Source organism: Alosa pseudoharengus, unplaced genomic scaffold (genome assembly GCF_046254945.1).
Source record: "Alosa pseudoharengus isolate Yale_2024_CS ecotype anadromous, Long Island Sound unplaced genomic scaffold, YU_APseudo_1.1 YU_APseudo_1.1_scf_15, whole genome shotgun sequence".
NCBI lineage: Eukaryota > Metazoa > Chordata > Actinopteri > Clupeiformes > Clupeidae > Alosa > Alosa pseudoharengus.
Window position 1 is genome coordinate 36988876 of NW_027468620.1, and position 22500 is coordinate 37011375.

General features: G+C 47.3%; 1 protein-coding gene across 1 annotated transcript in view; it reads left to right on the top strand.

The window, feature by feature from the left end:
- Positions 1-22500, top strand: part of cul9 (cullin 9) — an 82682-nt gene that overhangs the window by 49615 nt on the left and 10567 nt on the right. Inside the window, 13 exon segments of the mRNA XM_076286342.1 lie at positions 1574-1603; positions 3481-3611; positions 3941-4123; positions 6829-6986; positions 7455-7656; positions 9344-9515; positions 9822-9967; positions 11014-11128; positions 11646-11839; positions 12141-12388; positions 15641-16016; positions 16978-17118; positions 17760-17924. Coding sequence (XP_076142457.1) covers positions 1574-1603; positions 3481-3611; positions 3941-4123; positions 6829-6986; positions 7455-7656; positions 9344-9515; positions 9822-9967; positions 11014-11128; positions 11646-11839; positions 12141-12388; positions 15641-16016; positions 16978-17118; positions 17760-17924 — 2261 coding nt within the window.

Sequence of the window (22500 nt, forward strand, 5' to 3'; positions counted from 1 at the left end):
TGTTGGTAGAGTGGTCAGGGATCTAACACTTAAACTACGTGATGTGCATGTGTTGTAAGACTGTGGAGAGATCTTACACTTAAACTACGTGATGTGCATGTGTTGAAAGAGTGGTCAGAGATCTAACACTTAAGCTTCGTGATGTGCATGTGTTGAAAGGTCAGGGCTGCATGCCTATGTCCCTGCATTCCGAGTGCTTTCCATGACCAGACCGATTAACTGAAGGTGCAATGTGGGGTTTCTGCTGGACAATGTCTCTGTCTGTCAGAACAGCACAGACTTTTACAGAACAGACCTTTACAGAACAGACCTTTACAGACCTTTACAGCACAGACCTTTACAGACCTTTACAACACAGACCACAGACCTTTACAGCACAGACCTTTACAGCACAGACCTTTACAGCACAGACCTTTACAGACTTTTACAGCACAGACCTTAACAGCACAAACCTTAACAGCACAAACCTTTAGAGCACAGACCTTTACAGACCTTTACAGCACAGACCTTTACAGCACAGACCTTTACAGCACAGACCTTTACAGCACAGACCTTTACAGCACAGACCTTTACAGCACAGACCTTTACAGACCTTTACAGACCTTTACAGACCTTTACAGCACAGACCTTTACAGCACAGACCTTTACAGCACAGACCTTCACAGCTCAGACCTTCACAGCTCAGACCTTCACAGCTCAGACCTTCACAGCACAGACCTTTACAGCTCAGACCTTCACAGCACAGACCTTTACAGACCTTTATAGCACAGACCTTTACAGCACATATCACAGACCTTTACAGCACAAACCTTAACAGCACAGACCTTTACAGCACAAACCTTAACAGCACAGACCTTTACAGCACAGACCTTTACAGCACAGACCTTTACAGCACAGACCTTTACAGCACAGACCTTCACAGCACAGGCCACAGACCTTTACAGCGCAGAGAACATGCAGCTTTCTCAGAATATCTGTGCATCCCAGGGGTCTTGAGTTCCAGAATTCCTGTGCATCCCAGGGGTCTAGAGTTCCAGAATTCCTGTGCATCCCAGGGGTCTAGAGTTCCAGAATTCCTGTGCATCCCAGGGGTCTAGAGTTCCAGAATTCCTGTGGATCCCAGGGGTCTAGAGTTCCAGAATTCCTGTGCATCCCAGGGGTCTAGAGTTCCAGAATTCCTGTGAATCCCAGGGGTCTAGAGTTCCAGAATTCCTGTGCATCCCAGGGGTCTAGAGTTCCAGAATTCCTGTGCATCCCTTGGGTCTTGAGTGCCTTTGTTGCTCCAGGAGTTTGTCATGAATTTTGCATACATTTTCAGAACGGGAAGAATGTAAGCAAATGGTCAAGAGACGCAAATGCGCACGGAATAGCTGTGCTTCATGTCGCAATCACATCGTTATTATCTTCAGTAGAGCTACACATTGCACCCTCCTCATGTCACAATCACATCGTTATTATTTTCAGTAGAGCTACACATTGCACCTTCAAGCAAAGTGTATGAAAATGTAAAATTGTGCTGAAGCTGTTGTAGCCATTAGCGTTCTCTATTTGAAGATATGTTTCTTGTTTTCAGAAGGTATCAACAGAAGCAAAGATTTGAAGAGTAAGTAACAGAATAGAAGTTGAAGTCCTGCAATGCACTTTGTTTCTGTTTATTATGCAAATCATATTTTCTGTTTTGAATATGTAGGCAGTGGGTTTTTTTTATTGCGTAATTCACTCTTGTCCAACCTCCTCCCCTTATTAACCAGCACCTGCCACTGTGGTTTATTTTCCTGCCTCCTATTTACCAGCAGCTTATTCACACACACACACACACACACACACTCACTCTTTGACATGTAGATACATACACACTCTCACACACTTAAACATATAGATGCACACACTCTAACACACAGAGTGTTGAGATGTCATTTTGTTCTCCCTCTGTTTCTCTGGGCTGGTTTGCTTATGATAGTGATGCTTCCCAGAGGTGCTCCGATGACTGCACTCACACGTGTGATATTTACACATACACACACAAGTTTGATATGGACACAGACACACACACACACACGCATACACTTTTGATACCCCCACACACACACACACACACACACACATTTGATACCCCCCCCACCCACAAACACACACACACACACAAATACACATTTGATACCCCCCCACAGCACAGACACACACACACATTTGATACCCCCCCCCCCCCCACACACACACACACACATTTGATATCCCCCCCACACACACACACACACACACACACACACACACACACACACACACACACACACATTTGAAATTCCCCCACACACACACATTTGATATCCCCCCCCCACCCACACACACACACACACACACACACACATTTGATATTCCCACACGCACATTTGATATTCACACACACACACACACACACACACACATTTAATATTCCCCCAGGGATGGGCAAACTACGCCAAGCACTTTCATATGGCCCGCCGAGCATTTCATTAGGTTATCAGGTTGCTCGCTATTTTTTTTCTGCGATAGACAACGTTGTGGTTAGCTTTACTGCAAACTGCTTTTCACTCTTCTTAGAAAACGTTTACAATATCAATGTCAAAACATCATGTTACATAGAGATGATGCTCTTTGTTATCTCCATGGCGGCAGATCTTACTTCAACGTTATGCTCCTCCATTTAACTGGGAGCGCGTCTGAGCGTGCACAAGAGGGAGAGAGAGCGGCAGGTTCCAGCTGACTCGTCATTGTTGATAATTGATATCTCCTTATAAGAAACGTTTAAAGGAAATGATGAAGGCAACAGTAGTTCCCACTACTGACCATTTATAAACTGTGAGAGGGCCCAGCCGTAGGTACAGCACTAGCCATAGGCTATATTTGAGTGGAGCTGGTAAAAGATCATTGACTAAACGTGAATTGCTCTTAAAGTGACAGTGCACCATTTATAAATGAGCTAAACAGCATCAGATTAGCAGTAAGCAATTAATGTTTGAAAACAAATAAATAAATTTTTTTTTTTTGGGGGGGGGGTCAATTTTCAAAACCCAATGTGGCCCTTGAGCCAAAATGTTTGCCCACCCCTGGCCTAAACTCTCAAATACACTTATTTCTCATTAGAGACTGTTGAAATATAAAGACTAAGCCCTCAAATACACTTAGTTCTCATTAGAGACAGCTGCTTTTCCATAAAGGAACATTGCTGCACATGCAGTACACCAAGCTGGCTCATATTTGCCAAATCTTGATTTCTCAATCGGCTTTTTCCAGTTCATAGAAGTCCATGTTTATGAGTGAATTAAGCATTAAATATCTGATGAGCCCCGTCACCAATCCGGTAAAGGGCTCGTAAAGGCGTTTAGTCCTCGCTGTGTCTGGCTTGGCATCGGCGAACCTCTGGCCTTGTGTTGCTTGAGTTTTTAGAGTTTGAAGCCAGTGGGTAGTGTGTCGGTCAGCATAATGGTGCGTCTCTTTCAGATGGAAAGGAGGGCAAGAACAAGGAGGCGGCCGTGACGTCATCGTCTTCCTCGGCAGTCAAGCCCAAGCTGAAGAACACCAGCAGCATTGCTGGCATCGCCCTCTGCTGGCAGGGAGTTGTACAGAGACAGGTCAGTCAAACACGCGCACACACACACACACACACACACACACACACACACACACATGCACGCACGCACGCACGCACGCACGCACGCACGCACACACACACAGAGACGGGTCAGTCAAATGCACACACACACACACAGACGAACCCTGAGGGGTGTGTCGTTCGGTTCAATAATGTACCATGTACCATTGCAACATACACACACGATAGATAGATAGATAGATAGATAGATAGATAGATACTTTATTGATTGAAAAGCATACACAGACACATTCATTCATACTTTAAATACATCAATATAATCAAGCAAATGGTGCTCTCTCTGTGCAGGTGAAGAAGTTTCTGGACTCCACATGTAGCCTGCCTGACTTTGTGGAGCGTTACCGGGCGATGTACCTGCGTCTGAAGAACGCCATGGAGGAGCTGTTTGGCCAGCAGACGGCGTTCGTGCTGGCGCTCCGACAAGGCTTCTCCGCCGCACTGCTGCAGCTCTCCATCCTCACCTCCATGCACGTGAGTACACAACTACATCACCCACAATGCACCTCTCCATCCTCACCTCCATGCACGTGAGTACACAACTACATCACCCACAATGCACCTCTCCATCCTCACCTCCATGCACGTGAGTACACAACTACATCACCCACAATGCACCTCTCCATCCTCACCTCCATGCACGTGAGTACACAACTACATCACCCACAATGCACCTCTCCATCCTCACCTCCATGCACGTGAGTACACAACTACATCACCCACAATGCACCTCTCCATCCTCACCTCCATGCACGTGAGTACACAACTACATCACCCACAATGCACCTCTCCATCCTCACCTCCATGCACGTGAGTACACAACTACATCACCCACAATGCACCTCTCCATCCTCACCTCCATGCATGTGAGTACACAACTACATCACCCACAATGCACCTCTCCATCCTCACCTCCATGCACGTGAGTACACAACTACATCACCCACAATGCACCTCTCCATCCTCACCTCCATGCACGTGAGTACACAACTACATCACCCACAATGCACCTCTCCATCCTCACCTCCATGCACGTGAGTACACAACTACATCACCCACAATGCACCTCTCCATCCTCACCTCCATGCACGTGAGTACACAACTACATCACCCACAATGCACCTCTCCATCCTCACCTCCATGCACGTGAGTACACAACTACATCACCCACAATGCACCTCTACTACATCACCCACAATGCACATGTGTACACAACTACATCACCCACAATGCACCTCTCAGCCCCCACCTCCATGCACGTGAGTACACAACTACATCACCCACAATGCACCTCTCCATCCTCACCTCCATGCACGTGAGTACACAACTACATCACCCACAATGCACCTCTACTACATCACCCACAATGCACATGTGTACACAACTACATCACCCACAATGCACCTCTCAGCCCCCACCTCCATGCACGTGAGTACACAACTACATCACCCACAATGCATCTCTACTACATCACCCACAATGCACCTCTCCATGCACGTGAGTACACAACTACATCACCCACAATGCATCTCTACTACATCACCCACAATGCACCTCTCCATGCACATGAGTACACAACTGCATCACCCACAATGCATCTCTACTACATCTCCCACAATGCACCTCTCCATCCTCACCTCCATGCACTTGAGTACACAACTACATCACCCACAATGCACCTCTACTACATCACCCACAATGCACCTCTCAGCCCCCACCTCCATGAACGTGAGTACACAACTACATCACCCACAATGCACCTCTCAGCCCCCACCTCCATGCACGTGAGTACACAACTACATCACCCACAATGCACCTCTACTACATCACCCACAATGCACCTCTCAGCCCCCACCTCCATGCACGTGAGTACACAACTACATCACCCACAATGCATCTCTCCATCCTCACCTCCATGCACTTGAGTACACAACTACATCACCCACAATGCATCTCTACTACATCACCCACAATGCACCTCTCAGCCCCCACCTCCATGAACGTGAGTACACAACTACATCACCCACAATGCACCTCTCAGCCCCCACCTCCATGCACGTGAGTACACAACTACATCACCCACAATGCACCTCTACTACATCACCCACAATGCACCTCTCCATGCACATGAGTACACAACTACATCACCCACAATGCACCTCTACTACATCACCCACAATGCACCTCTCAGCCCCCACCTCCATGCACGTGAGTACACAACTCCATCACCCACAATGCATCTCTCAGCCCCCACCCCCATGCACATGAGTACACAACTACATCACCCACAATGCACCTCTCAGTCCCCACCTCCATGCACGTGAGTACACAACTACATCACTCACAATGCATCTCTCCATCCTCACCTCCATGCACGTGAGTACACAACTCCATCACCCACAATGCATCTCTCAGCCCCCACCCCCATGCACATGAGTACACAACTACATCACCCACAATGCACCTCTCAGCCCCCACCTCTATGCACGTGAGTACACAACGACAGCCCCCTGCCTCCATGTACATAATTGTGCGATCCATTTGTACGAATGGGTCTTCTTACGAGTAGTAAGAAGTTACTCAAAATTACATGACGGCACGCCCCTCTGAAGTCGTCTGACGAGAAGCGGTCTCGTACAAATCAATAGACCCCCAATTCACGGAGAGTTCTGACGATTTGAACGTTACGTCATTTCACAAGTTACGAGTTGCCACAAGCCGTCACCACGTACAAATGGAACGCACGATAAGTGTAGAGTTACATTGCTCACAATGCATCTATCAGCCCCCTCCTCTATGTATATGAGTACCCAACTACACCACCCACAATGCATCTCTCAGCCTCCATCTCCACGCACTTGAGTACTAACATTACTCAAAACAAATTTCTGCACTTGCTCCACCTTGGGCCATCAGTGGCTCAGGAGGGAGAGGGGTCTACTCCTCCTGCCCTGTCGGAGTGTCCTTGATGCATCTGAAATTGCTCATGATTGCATGTTTCTGTTCAAAGCTTCATGCTTTGAATTATTCTTGGCTTGTGTTATCAACGACTGAGCTGTGTTCTGTGTCTGTGTGTGTTCTGTGTGTGTTCTGTGTGTGTGTGTGTGTGCGTGTGTTCTGTGTGTGTGTGCGTGTGTTTTGTGTGTGTGTGTGTGTGTGTTCTGTGTGTGTGTGTGTAGGTGAGTGAGCGCTTTGCCCAGTACATTGACCTGATGATCCAAGAGAGCTGTGGGGACAGTGGCAACGTGGAGACGCTCAGCCAGCTGCAGCAGTTCCTGGAGCCCATGCTCTTCCTGTCCGGCCTCGAGCTCGCCAACACCTTCGAGCACTTCTACAGGTGAGACACACACACACACACACACACCCCACTACAGCACCTGGAGCACTTGTATAGATGAGGAAAGCACTTTGCTAGAGGCTGTGTGGGTGCGGATGGACCTTTACATCGTCTTTACATCGTCTTTACATCGTCTTTACATAGTCTTTACATAGTCTTTACATCGTCTTTACATAGTCTTTACATAGTCTTTACATAGTCTTTATGTAGTCTTCACATCGTCTTTACATAGTCTTTATGTAGTCTTCACATCGTCTTTACATAGTCTTTACGTAGTCTCTGCGTAGTCTTTACATCGTCTTTACATAGTCTTTATGTAGTCTTTACATTGTCTTTATATTGTCTTTACATTTTTACCTATTTGTTTTCTTTTTTGAGCACCTACCAGGATTGGATGTGCAGACACTCTCTAATCACTAATTACTCTGTCATCTGTCATCCCCCCCCCCCCCCCCCGCGTGTGTGCAGGTACTACCTGGGGGACCGTCTGCTGGGCCAGAGCAAGGTGTGGCTGGAGAGTGCTGTGATCGAGCAGATCGGCTCCTGCTTCCCCAACCGCTTCCCCCAGCAGATGCTCACCAACCTGCGCGAGTCCCAGGAGCTGCAGCAGGAGTTCCACCTGTACAGACTACAGCAGCTGGACAAGACCCTGCAGGACCTGGACGAGGAGGTCAGAGCACACACACACAGACACACACACACATATACACACACATATACACACACGCACGCACGCACGCACAGACACACAGACACACAGACACACGCACGCACGCACGCACGCACAGACACACACACACATATACACGCACGCACGCACGCACGCACAGACACACACACACATATGCACACACGCACGCACACACGCACGCACACACATATACACACATATATACACACGCACACACACGCACGCACGCACAGACACACATACACACACACGCACGCACGCACGCACGCACAGACACACATATACACACACGCACGCACACGCACACGCACACGCACACGCACACACGCACGCACGCACAGACACACATATACACACACGCACACTCACACGCATGCATACGCACGCACGCACACATACACACACACGCACACTCACACGCATGCACTCACACGCATACGCACGCACACGCACGCACACACACACACACACACACATACACACTCCGCTGACACGGACATAAGGCACTCTAGTTTAGGGGGTGTCCATAAAGATGTAGGACAACATGCACCATTGTGTGTAAATGTATAGGAAATGTATGTCCCATGATGTCAGGGGAATCCCCAGAGTGCTAACAGTGCTCCTCCTGATCCTTACTAGACAGAAGACCTTGTACACACTAATGCACGTAGTATGCATTAGATCTCTCCCCATTTAAATACACAGTGTAAAAATAACTTAAATACGCAGTGTAAAATAACTTAAATATACAGTGTATAAGAACTTAAGTACACAATGTATAAGAACTTAAATACACAGTGTATAAGAACTTAAATACGCAGTGTAAAAGAACTTAAATGAGCAGTGTAAAAGAAATTAAATACACAGTATATAAGAACTTAAATATGCAGTGTAAAAGAAATTAAATACACAGTGTAAAATAACTTAAATATACAGTGTATAAGAACTTAAGTTCACAATGTATAAGAACTTAAATACACAGTGTATAAGAACTTAAATACGCAGTGTAAAAGAAATTAAATACGCAGTGTAAAAGAAATTAAATACACAGTATATAAAAACTTAAATACACCGTGTAAAAGAACTTAAATACACCGTGTAAAAGAACTTAAATATGCAGTGTAAAATAACTTTAATACACAGTGTAAAATAACTTAAGTACACAGTGTAAAAGAACTTAAGTACACAGTGTAAAAGAACTTAAATATGCAGTGTAAAATAACTTTAATACACAGTGTAAAATAACTTTAATACACAGTGTAAAATAACTTAAGTACACAGTGTAAAATAACTTAAGTACACAGTGTAAAATAACTTAAGTACACAGTGTAAAATAACTTAAGTACACAGTGTAAAAGAACTTAAATATGCAGTGTAAAATAACTTTAATACACAGTGTAAAATAACTTTAATACACAGTGTAAAATAACTTTAATACACAGTGTAAAATAACTTTAATACACAGTGTAAAATAACTTAAATACACAGTGTAAAATAACTTTAATACACAGTGTAAAATAACTTAAGTACTAGGAGAGGAAACATGACTGGACACAGTGGTTGCCATAAGTGCACACAATTCAAAGTTGAGTCTTAGAGACATGTAAAACTCACCCTGTGTGTGTGTGTGTGTGTGTGTGTGTGTGTGTCTGTGTCTGTGTTTTAGATGATGGATGACCAGTCGTCGGAGCCAGATGATGACAGTGAGGTGAAGGTGCTGGTCTTGTCTCCCCGCTGCTGGGCTGTGTCGCCCCCTTGCTTCCTGGAGGACCCCAGGAAGCACTTCCCTGCTCAGCTGTGCAGCTACCTGGCCGAGTTCACCGACTTCTACTCCAGCAGTCAGTACCTCTCACCTCCTCTGTGTGTGTGTGTGTGTGTGTCTGTCCATAAGTCCAAAAGTTTAAGTTTTTAGTTCGGTAATTTTTTTGTACATTTATGGGAATTATTTGACTGGGTTTTATGAACATTTCTAAGAAGTGTGTGTGTGTGCGTGTGTGCGTGTGAGTGTGCGTGTGAGTGTGCGTGTGTGTGTGTGTGTGTGCGTGTGCGTGAGTGTGATATGTGCGTGTGATGTGTGCGTGTGTGTCCGTGCGTGTGCGTGTGTGTGCGTGTGATGTGTGTGCGTGTGTGTGTGTGTGTCCTAGGCCAGAGCATATACAGCCTGAGTCACAGCAAGCCGCGGCGTCTGCAGTGGACCTGGCTGGGCCACGCTGAGCTCCACTACGGCTCCTGCACCCTCTACGTGTCCACCCTACAGATGTACATCCTGCTGCAGTTCAACAACACGGAGGTACACACACACACACACACACACACACACACACACACACACACACACACACACACCCTACAGATGTACATCCTGCTGCAGTTCAACAACACGGAGGTACACACACACACACACACACACACACACACCCTACAGATGTACATCCTGCTGCAGTTCAACAACACGGAGGTACACACACACACACACACACACACACACCCTACAGATGTACATCCTGCTGCAGTTCAACAACACGGAGGTACACACACACACACACACACACACACACACACACACACACACACCCTACAGATGTACATCCTGCTGCAGTTCAACAACACGGAGGTACACACACACACACACACACACACACACACACACACGCACACACATCTCGCACTCACACACACTCTCACACACCACACATCACCCACACTCACACACACATCACACTCTCTCACACACACACACACTCTCACACACCACACATCACCCACACCCACACATACACACACATCACACTCTCTCACACACACACACCACACACACACATCACACTCTCACACACACATCACACTCTCACACACACACACACACACATCACACTCTCACACACACACACATCACATTCTCACACACTCACACACACACACACATACACGCACATCACACTCTCACACACACCACACACACACACACACACTCTCACACTCTCTCACACACACACACATCACACTCTCACACTCTCTCACACACACACACCACACTCTCTCACACACACACACATCACACACATCACACACATCACACTCTCACACACACATCACACACACACACACACACACACACACATCACACACATCACACTCTCACACACACACACACACACACACACACACACACACACACACACACACACACAGAGACTCACTCACTCACTCACTCACACACTCTCACACATCACCCACACCCACACACACACACACACTCACACTCACACTCTCTCACACACACACAAACACTCACCTCTGTGCTTCATACTGGCTGCTGTTCTTCTCCTGTGGCAGGATGTGAGTGTGGACGTTCTCCAGAGGGACACAGGTCTGTCCACGGCCGTTCTGGCCCACGCTCTAGAACCCCTCACAGGAGACAAGGGCATCCTCATGCAGGACCCCGCCAAAGGTGAGCTGTCCTCCCCACCTGCCTGTCTAAAATTCATCCCACATGTTTCTGTGTCATACAGTCATAACCCTTTGGTCCTACACGTATTAAAAAAGGTATTTCTGTAGCTGTTATTATAATCTTTTGAGGCCATTATATATGATCATCTATTTTCAAATCTTAAGTGAAGCAACCTCAGCCTGAATATAGCCGCCTGAAAACTTAAAACCCTTTTATGTTACAGTATTGCCCTGTGACTGCAGTATTGCCCTGTGGCTGCAGTATTGCCCTGTGGCTGCAGTATTGCCCTATGACTGCAGTATTGCCCTGTGGCTGCAGTATTGCCCTGTGGCTGCAGTATTGCCCTGTGACTGCAGTATTGCGCTGTATTGCCCCATGTTGCAGTATTGCCCTGTATTTGCCCCATGTTGCAGTATTGCCCTGTATTGCCCCATTGCTGCAGTATCACTTGGTGTGTTTGGGGAGCTTTGGGGTGGTTGAGGCTCCATGGTGACTAACTCAGCGCGTTGTGTCCCAGGAGAGCTGCGGCTGAGCCCGAGACTGAGTGGCGGCGTCCAGAGCTTCTGCCACCTGCTGCCCAAGCAGACGTACCTGAACGTGGACGAGGACGCTGCCCGCACCCTGGAGCGCAAGAGGAACTACATCTACTGCCTCATCGTCCAGATCATGAAGAGCGAGCGCGAGATGCACATCGACAACCTCGTATTCAGGGTGTGTGTGTGTGTGTGTGTGTGTGTGTGTGTGTGTGTGTAAATCTGTGCACATGGTTTCTGTGTTTGTGCATGAACCTTTACTGTGTGCCTATGTGTTTGTTCGTTTGCCTGGTTTGAGTGTGAGTACATGGTACTTGACCTTCTGTGTGTGTATGCGTGCGTGTGTGCGTGCGCGTGCGTGCGTGCATGTGTGCGTGCGTGTGTGTGCGTGTGCGTTTGTGCGCGTGTGCGTGTGTGTATGTGTCTGTGTGTGTGTGCGTGTCTGCGTGCGTGCATGTGCGTGTGTGTGTGCCCTGCAGGTGTTGGACACGTGCTGGAAGCAGGAGGCGTTGCGTTCCCCGGGCGCGGTGCGCTTCAGCTGCAGCACCACCGACGTGCTGTCGTGCGTCATCCACGTGATCAACAAGGGCTACGTGCGGCGCAACGAGGACAGCCCCCACATCCTGGAGTTCCTCCCCGAGGACCCCTCCACGCCGCAGAAGGGCCAGGCCCAGTTCTCCTTCAGCCGCTCCGACCTCAAGAAGAACTCCACCAAGGCAGACATCAGGTGTGAGGACCACCTTGAGCTTGACCTTGAGCTTGACCTTGACCTTTAAACTTTGAACTTATGAAATGTTGAGTTGTGAGTGGGGGGAGGGGGTTGTGTGTGTGTGTGTGTGTGTGTGCGTGTGTGTGCGTGTGTGTGCGTGTGCGTGTGTGTGTGTGCATGAAAGGGGAATGGAATTCGCCTCCTGGCCAACCTTCTGCCAAACCTGTGGCTCAGAGTCTTAAGAGACGACCAGCCACCTCCCCTATACTAGTGAGGCTCTTAAAAAAAAAAAAACTTCTGTTCAGGTTCTGCTTGCGTTCTCATGACCTTCTCTTGTTCAGGGCAAGTGACAAATTAAGTCTGTAAAAAGAGAAAAGTAATGAGCTGATCACTCGGCCACAGAGCCAAATCAGTGCGGTCCATAGATACTGTGCGCTCCCCCTGCCTTACTGTCTTGTCAGTTCAGCTCTGCTGTTAATGGTTCTGTGTGTGTTAGCGCTCGGTGAATGATTGTAGAAGTGGTTGTGGGCTTTGCAACGTCTAGATCTCTGTCTGTCAGCCACACAGTTACTCAAAGTGCTGCTGATGCCTCTGCACTGTTTATTTAGCACCAAAAATTTACCAGCCCTACCTTCTAATCTTTTTTTTTTCTCTTCTAAAGTTGGCGTTTCAGGCCAACGCACGCATACTTATAAATATAAATATACATATACATATATAAATATGTTTTACTAATTTTAAATAAAGAGCTTTGAATTTTGAACCATGTTTGTTGGCGTTTTTATTTCGTCTGACAAAACCAAATTCAGTTTTGATTATCCGAAGACCAGTGACTAACCCTTAGAGGACTATTGACGCAAAGTGCCTCAAAAAAAAAAAAACATTCTTCTCTGTTAAATTGCTCCGGAGTTATTCGTCGCAGCGAGATGAAACCTTTATTGTATGACAGAGCAGAGGTGGGGCTTTCCAAAGAGACTAGGCACGTGTCTGTACTATCAAGTACTCAAATTTTAAAATATCATGAAATTAAATCAAATTCCATCATATTTACAGTCTATACCGCTCTGCGTTCACCTGCGCACCCATTACTCTAGTTTGAATTACTTGCGAATATGTCAGATGAAAGAGGAGACTCAGAACTATCTATTGATACCAAACACATCCTTCTGGGTCAAAGGGATCATCACGTTATAAAAACAGACGAAGTGACAGCAAAATAATGACTTTATATAGCTCAACCTACTCGACGTTTTCAGGTGTTTCTCTATGGGAAAGCATGTTCATAATCCGGTTTTGAGATCCTAGCAAATCCCTGCATGGTATCCAATTCAAGGCTCACATTGCATCCCACTTTGTTCGACAAAGAAACACTTTATTGCCTTTATTGACAGTTTATTGCCTTGCAAAAAGTTGTTGTAGAGAATCAGGCTACTGCGCATGCTCAAATCAGGCTACTGCGCATGCTCAAATCAGGCTACTGCGCATGCTCAAATCAGGCTACTGCGCATGCTCAAATCAGGTCAGGTCACAGATGTGGAGTGCAGAAAGGTCATAGTGAGAGAAGACTGATCACATTTTTCATCACTATATAAAAAATGGCATTTATGTCTGTAAGGCACACAACACACATTTCTGTAAAAAGCTCAGCCCCAGAGACAGAGTTTTTTTTATTATTATTTAAAAACCAAAATCAAATCAATACAAGTAATTAATACATGAAATGGTGGCAGATCTGGGTAGCCTAGACTCTGCTGAAAAGAAAAAATATAGCTTGTGTGAATGGCACTTGCAATGACCAGGATAAATGCTTAAGACTAAAGGTAGTGAGAATACCCTGAAAATAGAGCAGGCCTCCTAGGGTTAAGTCCAGCTGCAAACTAAATTCTATAGAAGTAGGTATTCATGAGCATTAACTTCGTAACAAAGTGTAATATAACATAATATTAATTTGTTCCTTCAGATAACACTGAACAATTATAACATCAGCAAATTTTTTAATTGTTTACAATGTTGTAACCATCTTAACCTAGAGACATTTTAATTCTGAATGAATCTAAGAACAAGTTTACTTTTACTAGTACCAAAAAACATTCTGCCGTCCAAAATTAGTTTGGTTATGCCATTTTGGACACTTAAAAACTTAAATAAATTGAAGTATACCAGGATAGGATAGATACAGTCAAGACTTTCAATTAATTGTTTTAATGTAACTCGTTTAATGAGCATTCTCTATAGAATAGAGTTATTAAATATGAGCATTCTCTATAGAATATTCATTTAATATGAGCATTCTCTATAGAATGGAGTCATTTCAGTTATATTTACATTTAGTAATGTGATGACATTATCACTCAGTGCAATGAGGTAAAATAATTTCAAATTAAATGAAATCTCAAATGTAAGAGGGCACCTCCATTAGTGAAATCTGGCGAGGATGTTAATCACCTCATCGTTGTAAGACTGTGCCTGTTCACATTCAGAAATGCCACTCTCTGCGTCATCTCTGTTGTGTGAAAGACATGCCAGGTCTCAACTGTAAAGCTCAGCTGTCCCATAAGAGATCACAAATGGGTGAGCCATAACTGAACCTCAAGTATGTGTATGTGTGTACCATACAATGCTAAAACTACTCGTGTGTGTGTGTGTGTGCGTGTGCGTGTGCGTGTGCGTGTGCGTGTGCGTGCGCGTGCGTGTGATATGTATGTACATATGTGTGTGTGCATGCGCGTATGATGTATGTGCATATGCGTGCGTGCGTGCGTGCGTGTATGTGCATATGTGTGTGTGTGTGTGTGTGTGTATGATATGTGTGTGTGTGTGTGTGTGTGCGTGCGTGCGTGTGTGTGCGCGTGTGCGTGTATGATATGTATGTGCGTGTGCGTGTGTGTGTGCGTGTGTGTGTGTGTGTGTGTGCGTGTGTGTGTGTGCATGTATATGTGTGTGCGTGTGTGTGTGCGCGTGTGCGTGTATGATATGTATGTGCGTGCGTGCGTGTGTGTGTGTGTGTGTGTGCGTGTGTGTGTCTGTGTGTGCGTGTGTGTGTGTGCGTGTGTGTGTGTGCGTGTGTGCGTTTGTGCGTGTGCGTGTGTGCGTGTGCGTGTGTGTGTGTGCGTGTGTGCGTGTGCGTGTGTGTGTGTGCGTGTGTGTGTGCGCGTGTGTGTGCACGCGTGCGTGTGTGTACGCGTGCGTGTGTGTGTGTATGATATGTATGTGCGTGTGTGTGTGTGTCCGTGTGTGTGTCCGTTGGTCGTGTCCTCCCCCCTCTCTCAGCCTGGGCGGTGTGAGCGTGGCGGGCCATCGTGCGGAGGACGTGGTTCTGGAGGCGGTGCTGTTCTCCATGGGCCGCACCATGAGCCAGGAGGACGTGCAGCAGCTCATGCAGCGCACCGTGCAGCAGGTGGCCGGGACCCTGAGCCTGGACCTGGACCGGGCCCAGCACCTGCTAGTGCACTGCAGGTGGAACGTGGACCTGCTGATCCAGCGCTACACCGACGACCCTGACGCCCTGGTCCTGGCCGCCGGCCTGAAGATACGCAACGCCCAGCCCCCTCCGAGCCCGGCCGTGCAGTGCCCCGTGTGCCTCGTGGCCCAGTCTGGGGGGGCAGAGCCCGCACACACCCTCTGCTGCAACCACTACTGCTGCCGGGTGCGTCACACACACACACACACACACACACAATCACACACACCCTCTGCTGCAACCACTACTGCTGCCGGGTGCGTCTCACACACACACACACACACACACACACACACAATCACACACACACTACTGCTGCCGGGTGCGTCACACACACACACACACACACACACACACACACACACACACACACACACTACTGCTGCCGGGTGCATCTCACACACACACACACACACACACACACTACTGCTGCCGGGTGCGTCACACACACACACACACACACACACTACTGCTGCCGGGTGCGTCTCCCGCCTCCATCTCCTCTTCCTTGCCAGATCCTGCACTCTCATAAACAACAACACCCAATCCAGATCCTGCACTCACATAAACAACAACACCCAATCCAGATCCTGCACTCACATAAACAACAACACCCAATCCAGATCCTGCACTCTCATAAACAACAACACCCAATCCAGATCCTGCACTCACATAAACAACAACACCTAATCCAGATCCTGCACTCACATAAACAACAACACCTAATCCAGATCCTGCACTCTCATAAACAACAACAACATCACCCAATCCAGATCCTGTATTAAATAATCATCCAAAAACTTCCACACACACTACTCACAGAAAGTCGGGGATATTCGGCTTTCGGGTGAAATTTCAGGATGAACCTAAAATCCACTATAACCTTTACAGGTGAACTTAATGTGACCTTCTCTAAGCTCTTGAATGTCCAACTGTTCAATGTTTCACTGCTTTCTGTACTGAAACATTAAATTTCACCCAAAAGCCAGATATCCCTAACTTTTTGTGAGTAGTGTATGTTGACAGCATTTTGTAAACACATGCAGCTGAACTTGCTGTTAATGTGTGTGTGTGCGTGTGTGCGTGTGTGTGTGTGCGCGTGTGCGTGTGTGTGTGTGTGTGTGTGTGTGTTCGTTCATCTCCTCAGTCTTGCTGGCAGGAGTACCTGACGGCCAGGATTGAGCAGAACCTGGTGATGAACTGCAACTGTCCAATCACAGACTGCAGAGCCCAGCCCACCGCGCAGTTCTTCTACAACATCCTCACAGACAAAGACACCATCTCTAAGGTGTGTGTGTGTGTGTGTGTGTGTGTGTGTGTGTGTGTGTGTGTGTGTGTGTGTGTGTGTGTGTGTTGACACCATCTCTAAGGTGTGTGTGTGTGTTGCTGTCACATCCTCACAGACAAAGACACCATCTCTAAGGTGTGTGTGTGTGTGTGTGTTGACACCATCTCTAAGGTGTGTGTGTGTGTGTGTGTGTGTGTGTTGCTGTCACAAACATCAGCATTCTATGGCTCTCTCGCTCTCCATGCCTCTCTCCATGCCTCTCTCTCTCCTCCTACTCCTCTCCTCTCCTCCTCCTCTCTCTCTCCTCCTCCTCCTCTCTCTCCTCACCGTCTCTCTCCTACTCCTCTCCTCCTCCTCTCTCTCTCCTCCTCCTCCTTTCTCTCCTCACCGTCTCTCTCCTCCTCCTCTCCTCCTCCTCCTCTTCATCTTCTTCCTCTCTCCTCCTCCATCTCTCTCTCCTCCTCCTCCATCTCTCTCTCCTCCTGCTCTCTCTCCTCCTCTTCTCTCTCTCTCTCCTCCTCTCTCTCTCTCTCTCTCTCCTCACCATCTCTCTCCTCCTCCTCCTCTCTCTCTCTCTCTCTCTCTCTCTCTCTCTCTCCCTCTCTCTCTCCTCCTCACTCCCTCCTCTGTGTCTCCTGCAGTATGAGAGTGGCCTGCTGCGTGGCTATGTGGAGTGCTGCTCCAACCTGACGTGGTGCACCAACCCCCAGGGCTGTGACCAGATCCTGTGCAAGGAGAACATCGGCAGCATGGGCACCTGCTCCAAGTGCTGCTGGTCCTCCTGCTTCAGCTGCAACTTCCCCGAGGTGTGCTCAAGTTCACACAAATGCGCGCACACACGCACGCACGCACGCACGCACACACACACACACACACGCCACGCCACATGGGCACCTACTCCAAGTGCTGCTGGTCCTCCTGCTTCAGCTGCAACTTCCCCGAGGTGTGCTCAAGTTCACACACACACACACACACACACACACACACACACACACACACACACACACGCCACGCCACATGGGCACCTACTCCAAGTGCTGCTGGTCCTCCTGCTTCAGCTGCAACTTCCCCGAGGTGTGCTCAAGTTCACACACACACACACACACACACACACACACACACACACACACACACACACACACACACACACACACACGCCACGCCACATGGGCACCTACTCCAAGTGCTGCTGGTCCTCCTGCTTCAGCTGCAACTTCCCCGAGGTGTGCTCAAGTTCACACAAATGCGCGCACACACACACGCACGCACGCACACGTGCATGCACGCACGCACGCACACACACACACACACACACACACACACACACACACACACACACACACACTCACGCACACACACACACACGCACACACACAAACCACCAATACTCTCAATACTCCAGTGCCCAATACGTTTCCCGCTGCGCCCAAAAAAAAACAACAAAATGTTCTACTGCCCATGCTCTACTGCCCATGCTCTACTGCCCATGCTCTACTGCCCATGCTCTACTGCCCATGTTCTACTGCCCATGCTCTACTGCCCATGCCCTACTGCCCATGCTCTATTGCCCATGTTCTACTGCTGCCCACTACTGCCCATGTTCTACTGCCCATGCCCTACTGCCCATCTTCTACTGCCCATGTTCAATTTGTTGTGTGTTCCGTTTAATGGGCTAACAAGACAGGCTATCCACAAACGTGAACGTTTAATCACTAGCATGGGAATAACTGAGGCATCATCTGCGTCAGGCTCGGGTCGGGTTCGGACGCAACTCATAGAACATGGGCAGTAGGGCATGGGCAGTAGAACATGGGCAGTAGGGCATGGGCAGTAGAACATGGGCAGTAGGGCATGGGCAGTAGAACATGGGCAGTAGGGCATGGGCAGATTCCAAAAATAATTCCGTGGAAATGCATGGATTCCAGTTGCTGCTACTGGAAGAAACTGGAATCCATGCATTTCCACTGAATTATTTTTGGAATCTGATCCCTTATCATACCTGTTCATTCTTACTCGTCGCTCGACTTATCGTGACTAAATTCAAGATGGCTGCAAACGCTAAACTTCGTGAAGATACTGTCTGTATAAATCGTCTTGTAAGTGAACTACCAGTGCTTTTTCAAAGTTCTCAATGTCTCATTTTAAATGTCAGGGCCATACATTGGAGATACATTGAGCCTCGTAAATGGTATAAAACAGTGATTTATTTGCATGGCTAGCCTGATGCCGAAGCACCACCATTGAAAAAGCTGTTGGTAGCATCGGCTAACTAGCGCCAGATTTTGGAGTGCAGGGGACAAGCCGAGGTGGGCTATGAGACATACGTTCACACTCGGTATCATGTTTCAACACACTTTAGGTCAATATCACACCAGAATTCTCCTTTAAGCTCCAGCAGGTGCTCAGCACATTCACATAAAAACAACTGCAGCTGTCTGGTTTGGTCTCTGTGAGCATCCTGCGCTACAGTGGAGCATGCTAGTTATGTTAGCTTTTGAAATGGCTGTTCAACATGACTGTAAACCTCATTTTTGAGACGGGTTAGTGGATAGTAAAACGGATTAGCGGATAGTTCTGCTTAAATTTGGTCTGCAGAATTTTCCTCACAAATGTAGTTAAAAAAATTATTAATTAAAAAATAATTTAAAATAAATATATTTAAATTTAAAAAATCTCTTTGCTGGCTGGAAACATACGGTGAGTGGGCATCAGTAGGGCATGGGGGATAGTGGGCATCAGTGGGGCATGGGGGATAGTGGGCATCAGTAGGGCATGGGGGATAGTGGGCATCAGTAGGGCATCAGCAGGGCATGGGGGATAATGGGCATCAGTAGGGCATCAGTAGGGCATGGGGGATAGTGGGCATAAGTGGGCATCAGTAGGGCATGGGGGATAGTGGGCATAAGTGGGCATCAGTAGGGCATGGGGGATAGTGGGCATCAGTAGGGCATCAGTAGGGCATGGGGATAATGGGCATCAGTAGGGCATGGGGGATAGTGGGCATCAGTAGGGCATGGGGGATAGTGGGCATCAGTGGGCATCAGTGGGGCATGGGGGATAATGGGCATCAGTAGGGCATCAGTAGGGCATGGGGGATAGTGGGCATAAGTGGGCATCAGTAGGGCATGGGGGATAGTGGGCATCAGTAGGGCATGGGGGATAGTGGGCATCAGTGGGCATCAGTGGGCATCAGTGGGGCATGGGGGATAGTGGGCATCAGTGGGCATCAGTGGGGCATGGGGGATAGTGGACACAGTCAGATAATGGGGGCTCTCTGGCGTCGTCCTTTGTTATTATAAAAGGTGTGTAAACCAAAGCTTAGTGCGTCTCCTCCTGTCACACACAATAGAAATATTATCTGTTAAAAAACACCTGACAGACAACACTTTGACCACTAGAAGGCAGAAGAGGTATACGTAGCAGACAACCCTTCAGCTGTTCTGGAGCTTTCTGTCAAAAAGAAGTTTGAGATTTAGATGCATTTGCACAACACAGAGCATTCTGCTTTTGTTTTTAGTTTATTGATCAGAGACTCGTGTGTGTGTGTGTGTGTGTGTGTGTGTGTGTGTGTGTGTGTGTGTGTTAGAGGGTTTGTGTGTGTGTGTATGTGTGTGTGTGTGTGTGTGGTCAGCGTGAGTAACCAGCAGCCAACACAAAGGCACTACTTGTGTCCATGTCATGAAGTTTTGTGTGTGTGTGTGTGCGCTTGCCCCAAGGTCATATTGCTGATATGGCAATCATGAGCACACCAGCAAAAATATTTTTCTGAGATTCATTCCACTTGCAGTGTGTGTGCATGTGTGTGTGCATGTGTGCATGGCAAGGTCATACCCGTGTGGCTGAGGCAGTATCAGGGTCAAGCAGCCTTGGGATAAGATTAGGAGAAGGCACACAGACTTGCGTGTGTGTGTGTGTGTGTGTGTGTGGAATGTTTTGTGCTGTGTGCTGATGTCATGACTCCTCTGTGAGTGTGTGTGAGTGTGTCTTGTGCTGTGTGCTGATGGTGCTATTTGTGTGTTATAAGAGTCAGCAGACTTAACAAATGCAGAAGTAGCCTGTAACGTTCCGATTGGCTCTCATTTTGATAAGGAGAATGGAACATCCCGATTGGCTCTCATTTTGATAAGGAGAATGTTTGTATGTTCCTAGTTGGTCGAGAAGTAGTTCACAATCTGTTGATGAGATACAAAACTAGATGTACCGCAGAGCGGTACAAAATATGACCGCCGCCCAGTCCAGCACATTTTTTCCACAAAAAGAAATCACGCTGAAAGGCCTATATGATTCTAACTGTCTCACTAAATTGCATTATCCACACTCAATTATCACTGGTATCTGCTAGACAACAAGTCCCAAAACATGATTAGTTCATAGATTTCACATGTAAAATTCATTTTATACAACCCCACCTCCATCTTGCCTGTTCATAATTCTGAGAAATTCTTGATTGTTTGTGTTATGTTTATGTTATGTGTGTGGGTGTGTGTGTGTGTGAGTGTGTGTGTGTGTGTGTGTGCGTGCTTGTGTGTGTGCCTGCGTATGTGCCTGTGCATGGAAGCGTACATATGTCTACTGTGTGAGTATATGTCATACGTATGATTACTGTGAATGTGTGTGTGTGCGTGTGTATCTGTTTGTGCACATGTGTGCACATGAAATGGGTTAACATGACCCCTGGAGGCAAATATACGGAAAAAAAATGGTCATCCTAGGCCCTTCAGTTCTCAAGATATTCACAGAGAACTGTGTCTGGCCTACCCTCCTTTCGGGGGGTCCAGTCCAGCGGGGGGGCTACAGATCAAAACGAAAAATGACGGTTCCATGCTATCCATGTGGGGGTACATGCCCACCAAGTTTTGTGTACCCCGGTCTTTCAGTGTCCCGGGAATCCTTGTTGGTGTACGTCACTAAATGTACACATAAATTATTTTATTGTAAGGCCCCCCATGAACGAAAGTACACAAAACTTGGCATGCATTCGGAGGGTGTCATAATGATCCTACACTTTCAATTTCGTGCAGTTTTGACCATGTCAGCCAGAGATATTGTGATGAAAACACCTACATTTTTGCTTTTTAATTTTTAACTAGGTGGCGCTATACATGAAATAAGTGGTAATGGGATGGGTTGACATGGCCCCTTGAGATCAACATACAAAAAAAAGGTGGACCTCCTAGGCCCTACGGTTCTCGAGATATTCACAGAAAACTGTCTCCGGCCACCTACAGGCCAGTTGGTGTATAGTAACATAAATTAATTTATTGTGTGGCCCCCCATGAACGGAATTCCACGAAACTTGGCGTGCATTCAGAGGGTGTCATAATGATCCTACACTTCCAATTTCGTGCAGTTTTGACTATGTTAGGTCACAGATACCTGCGA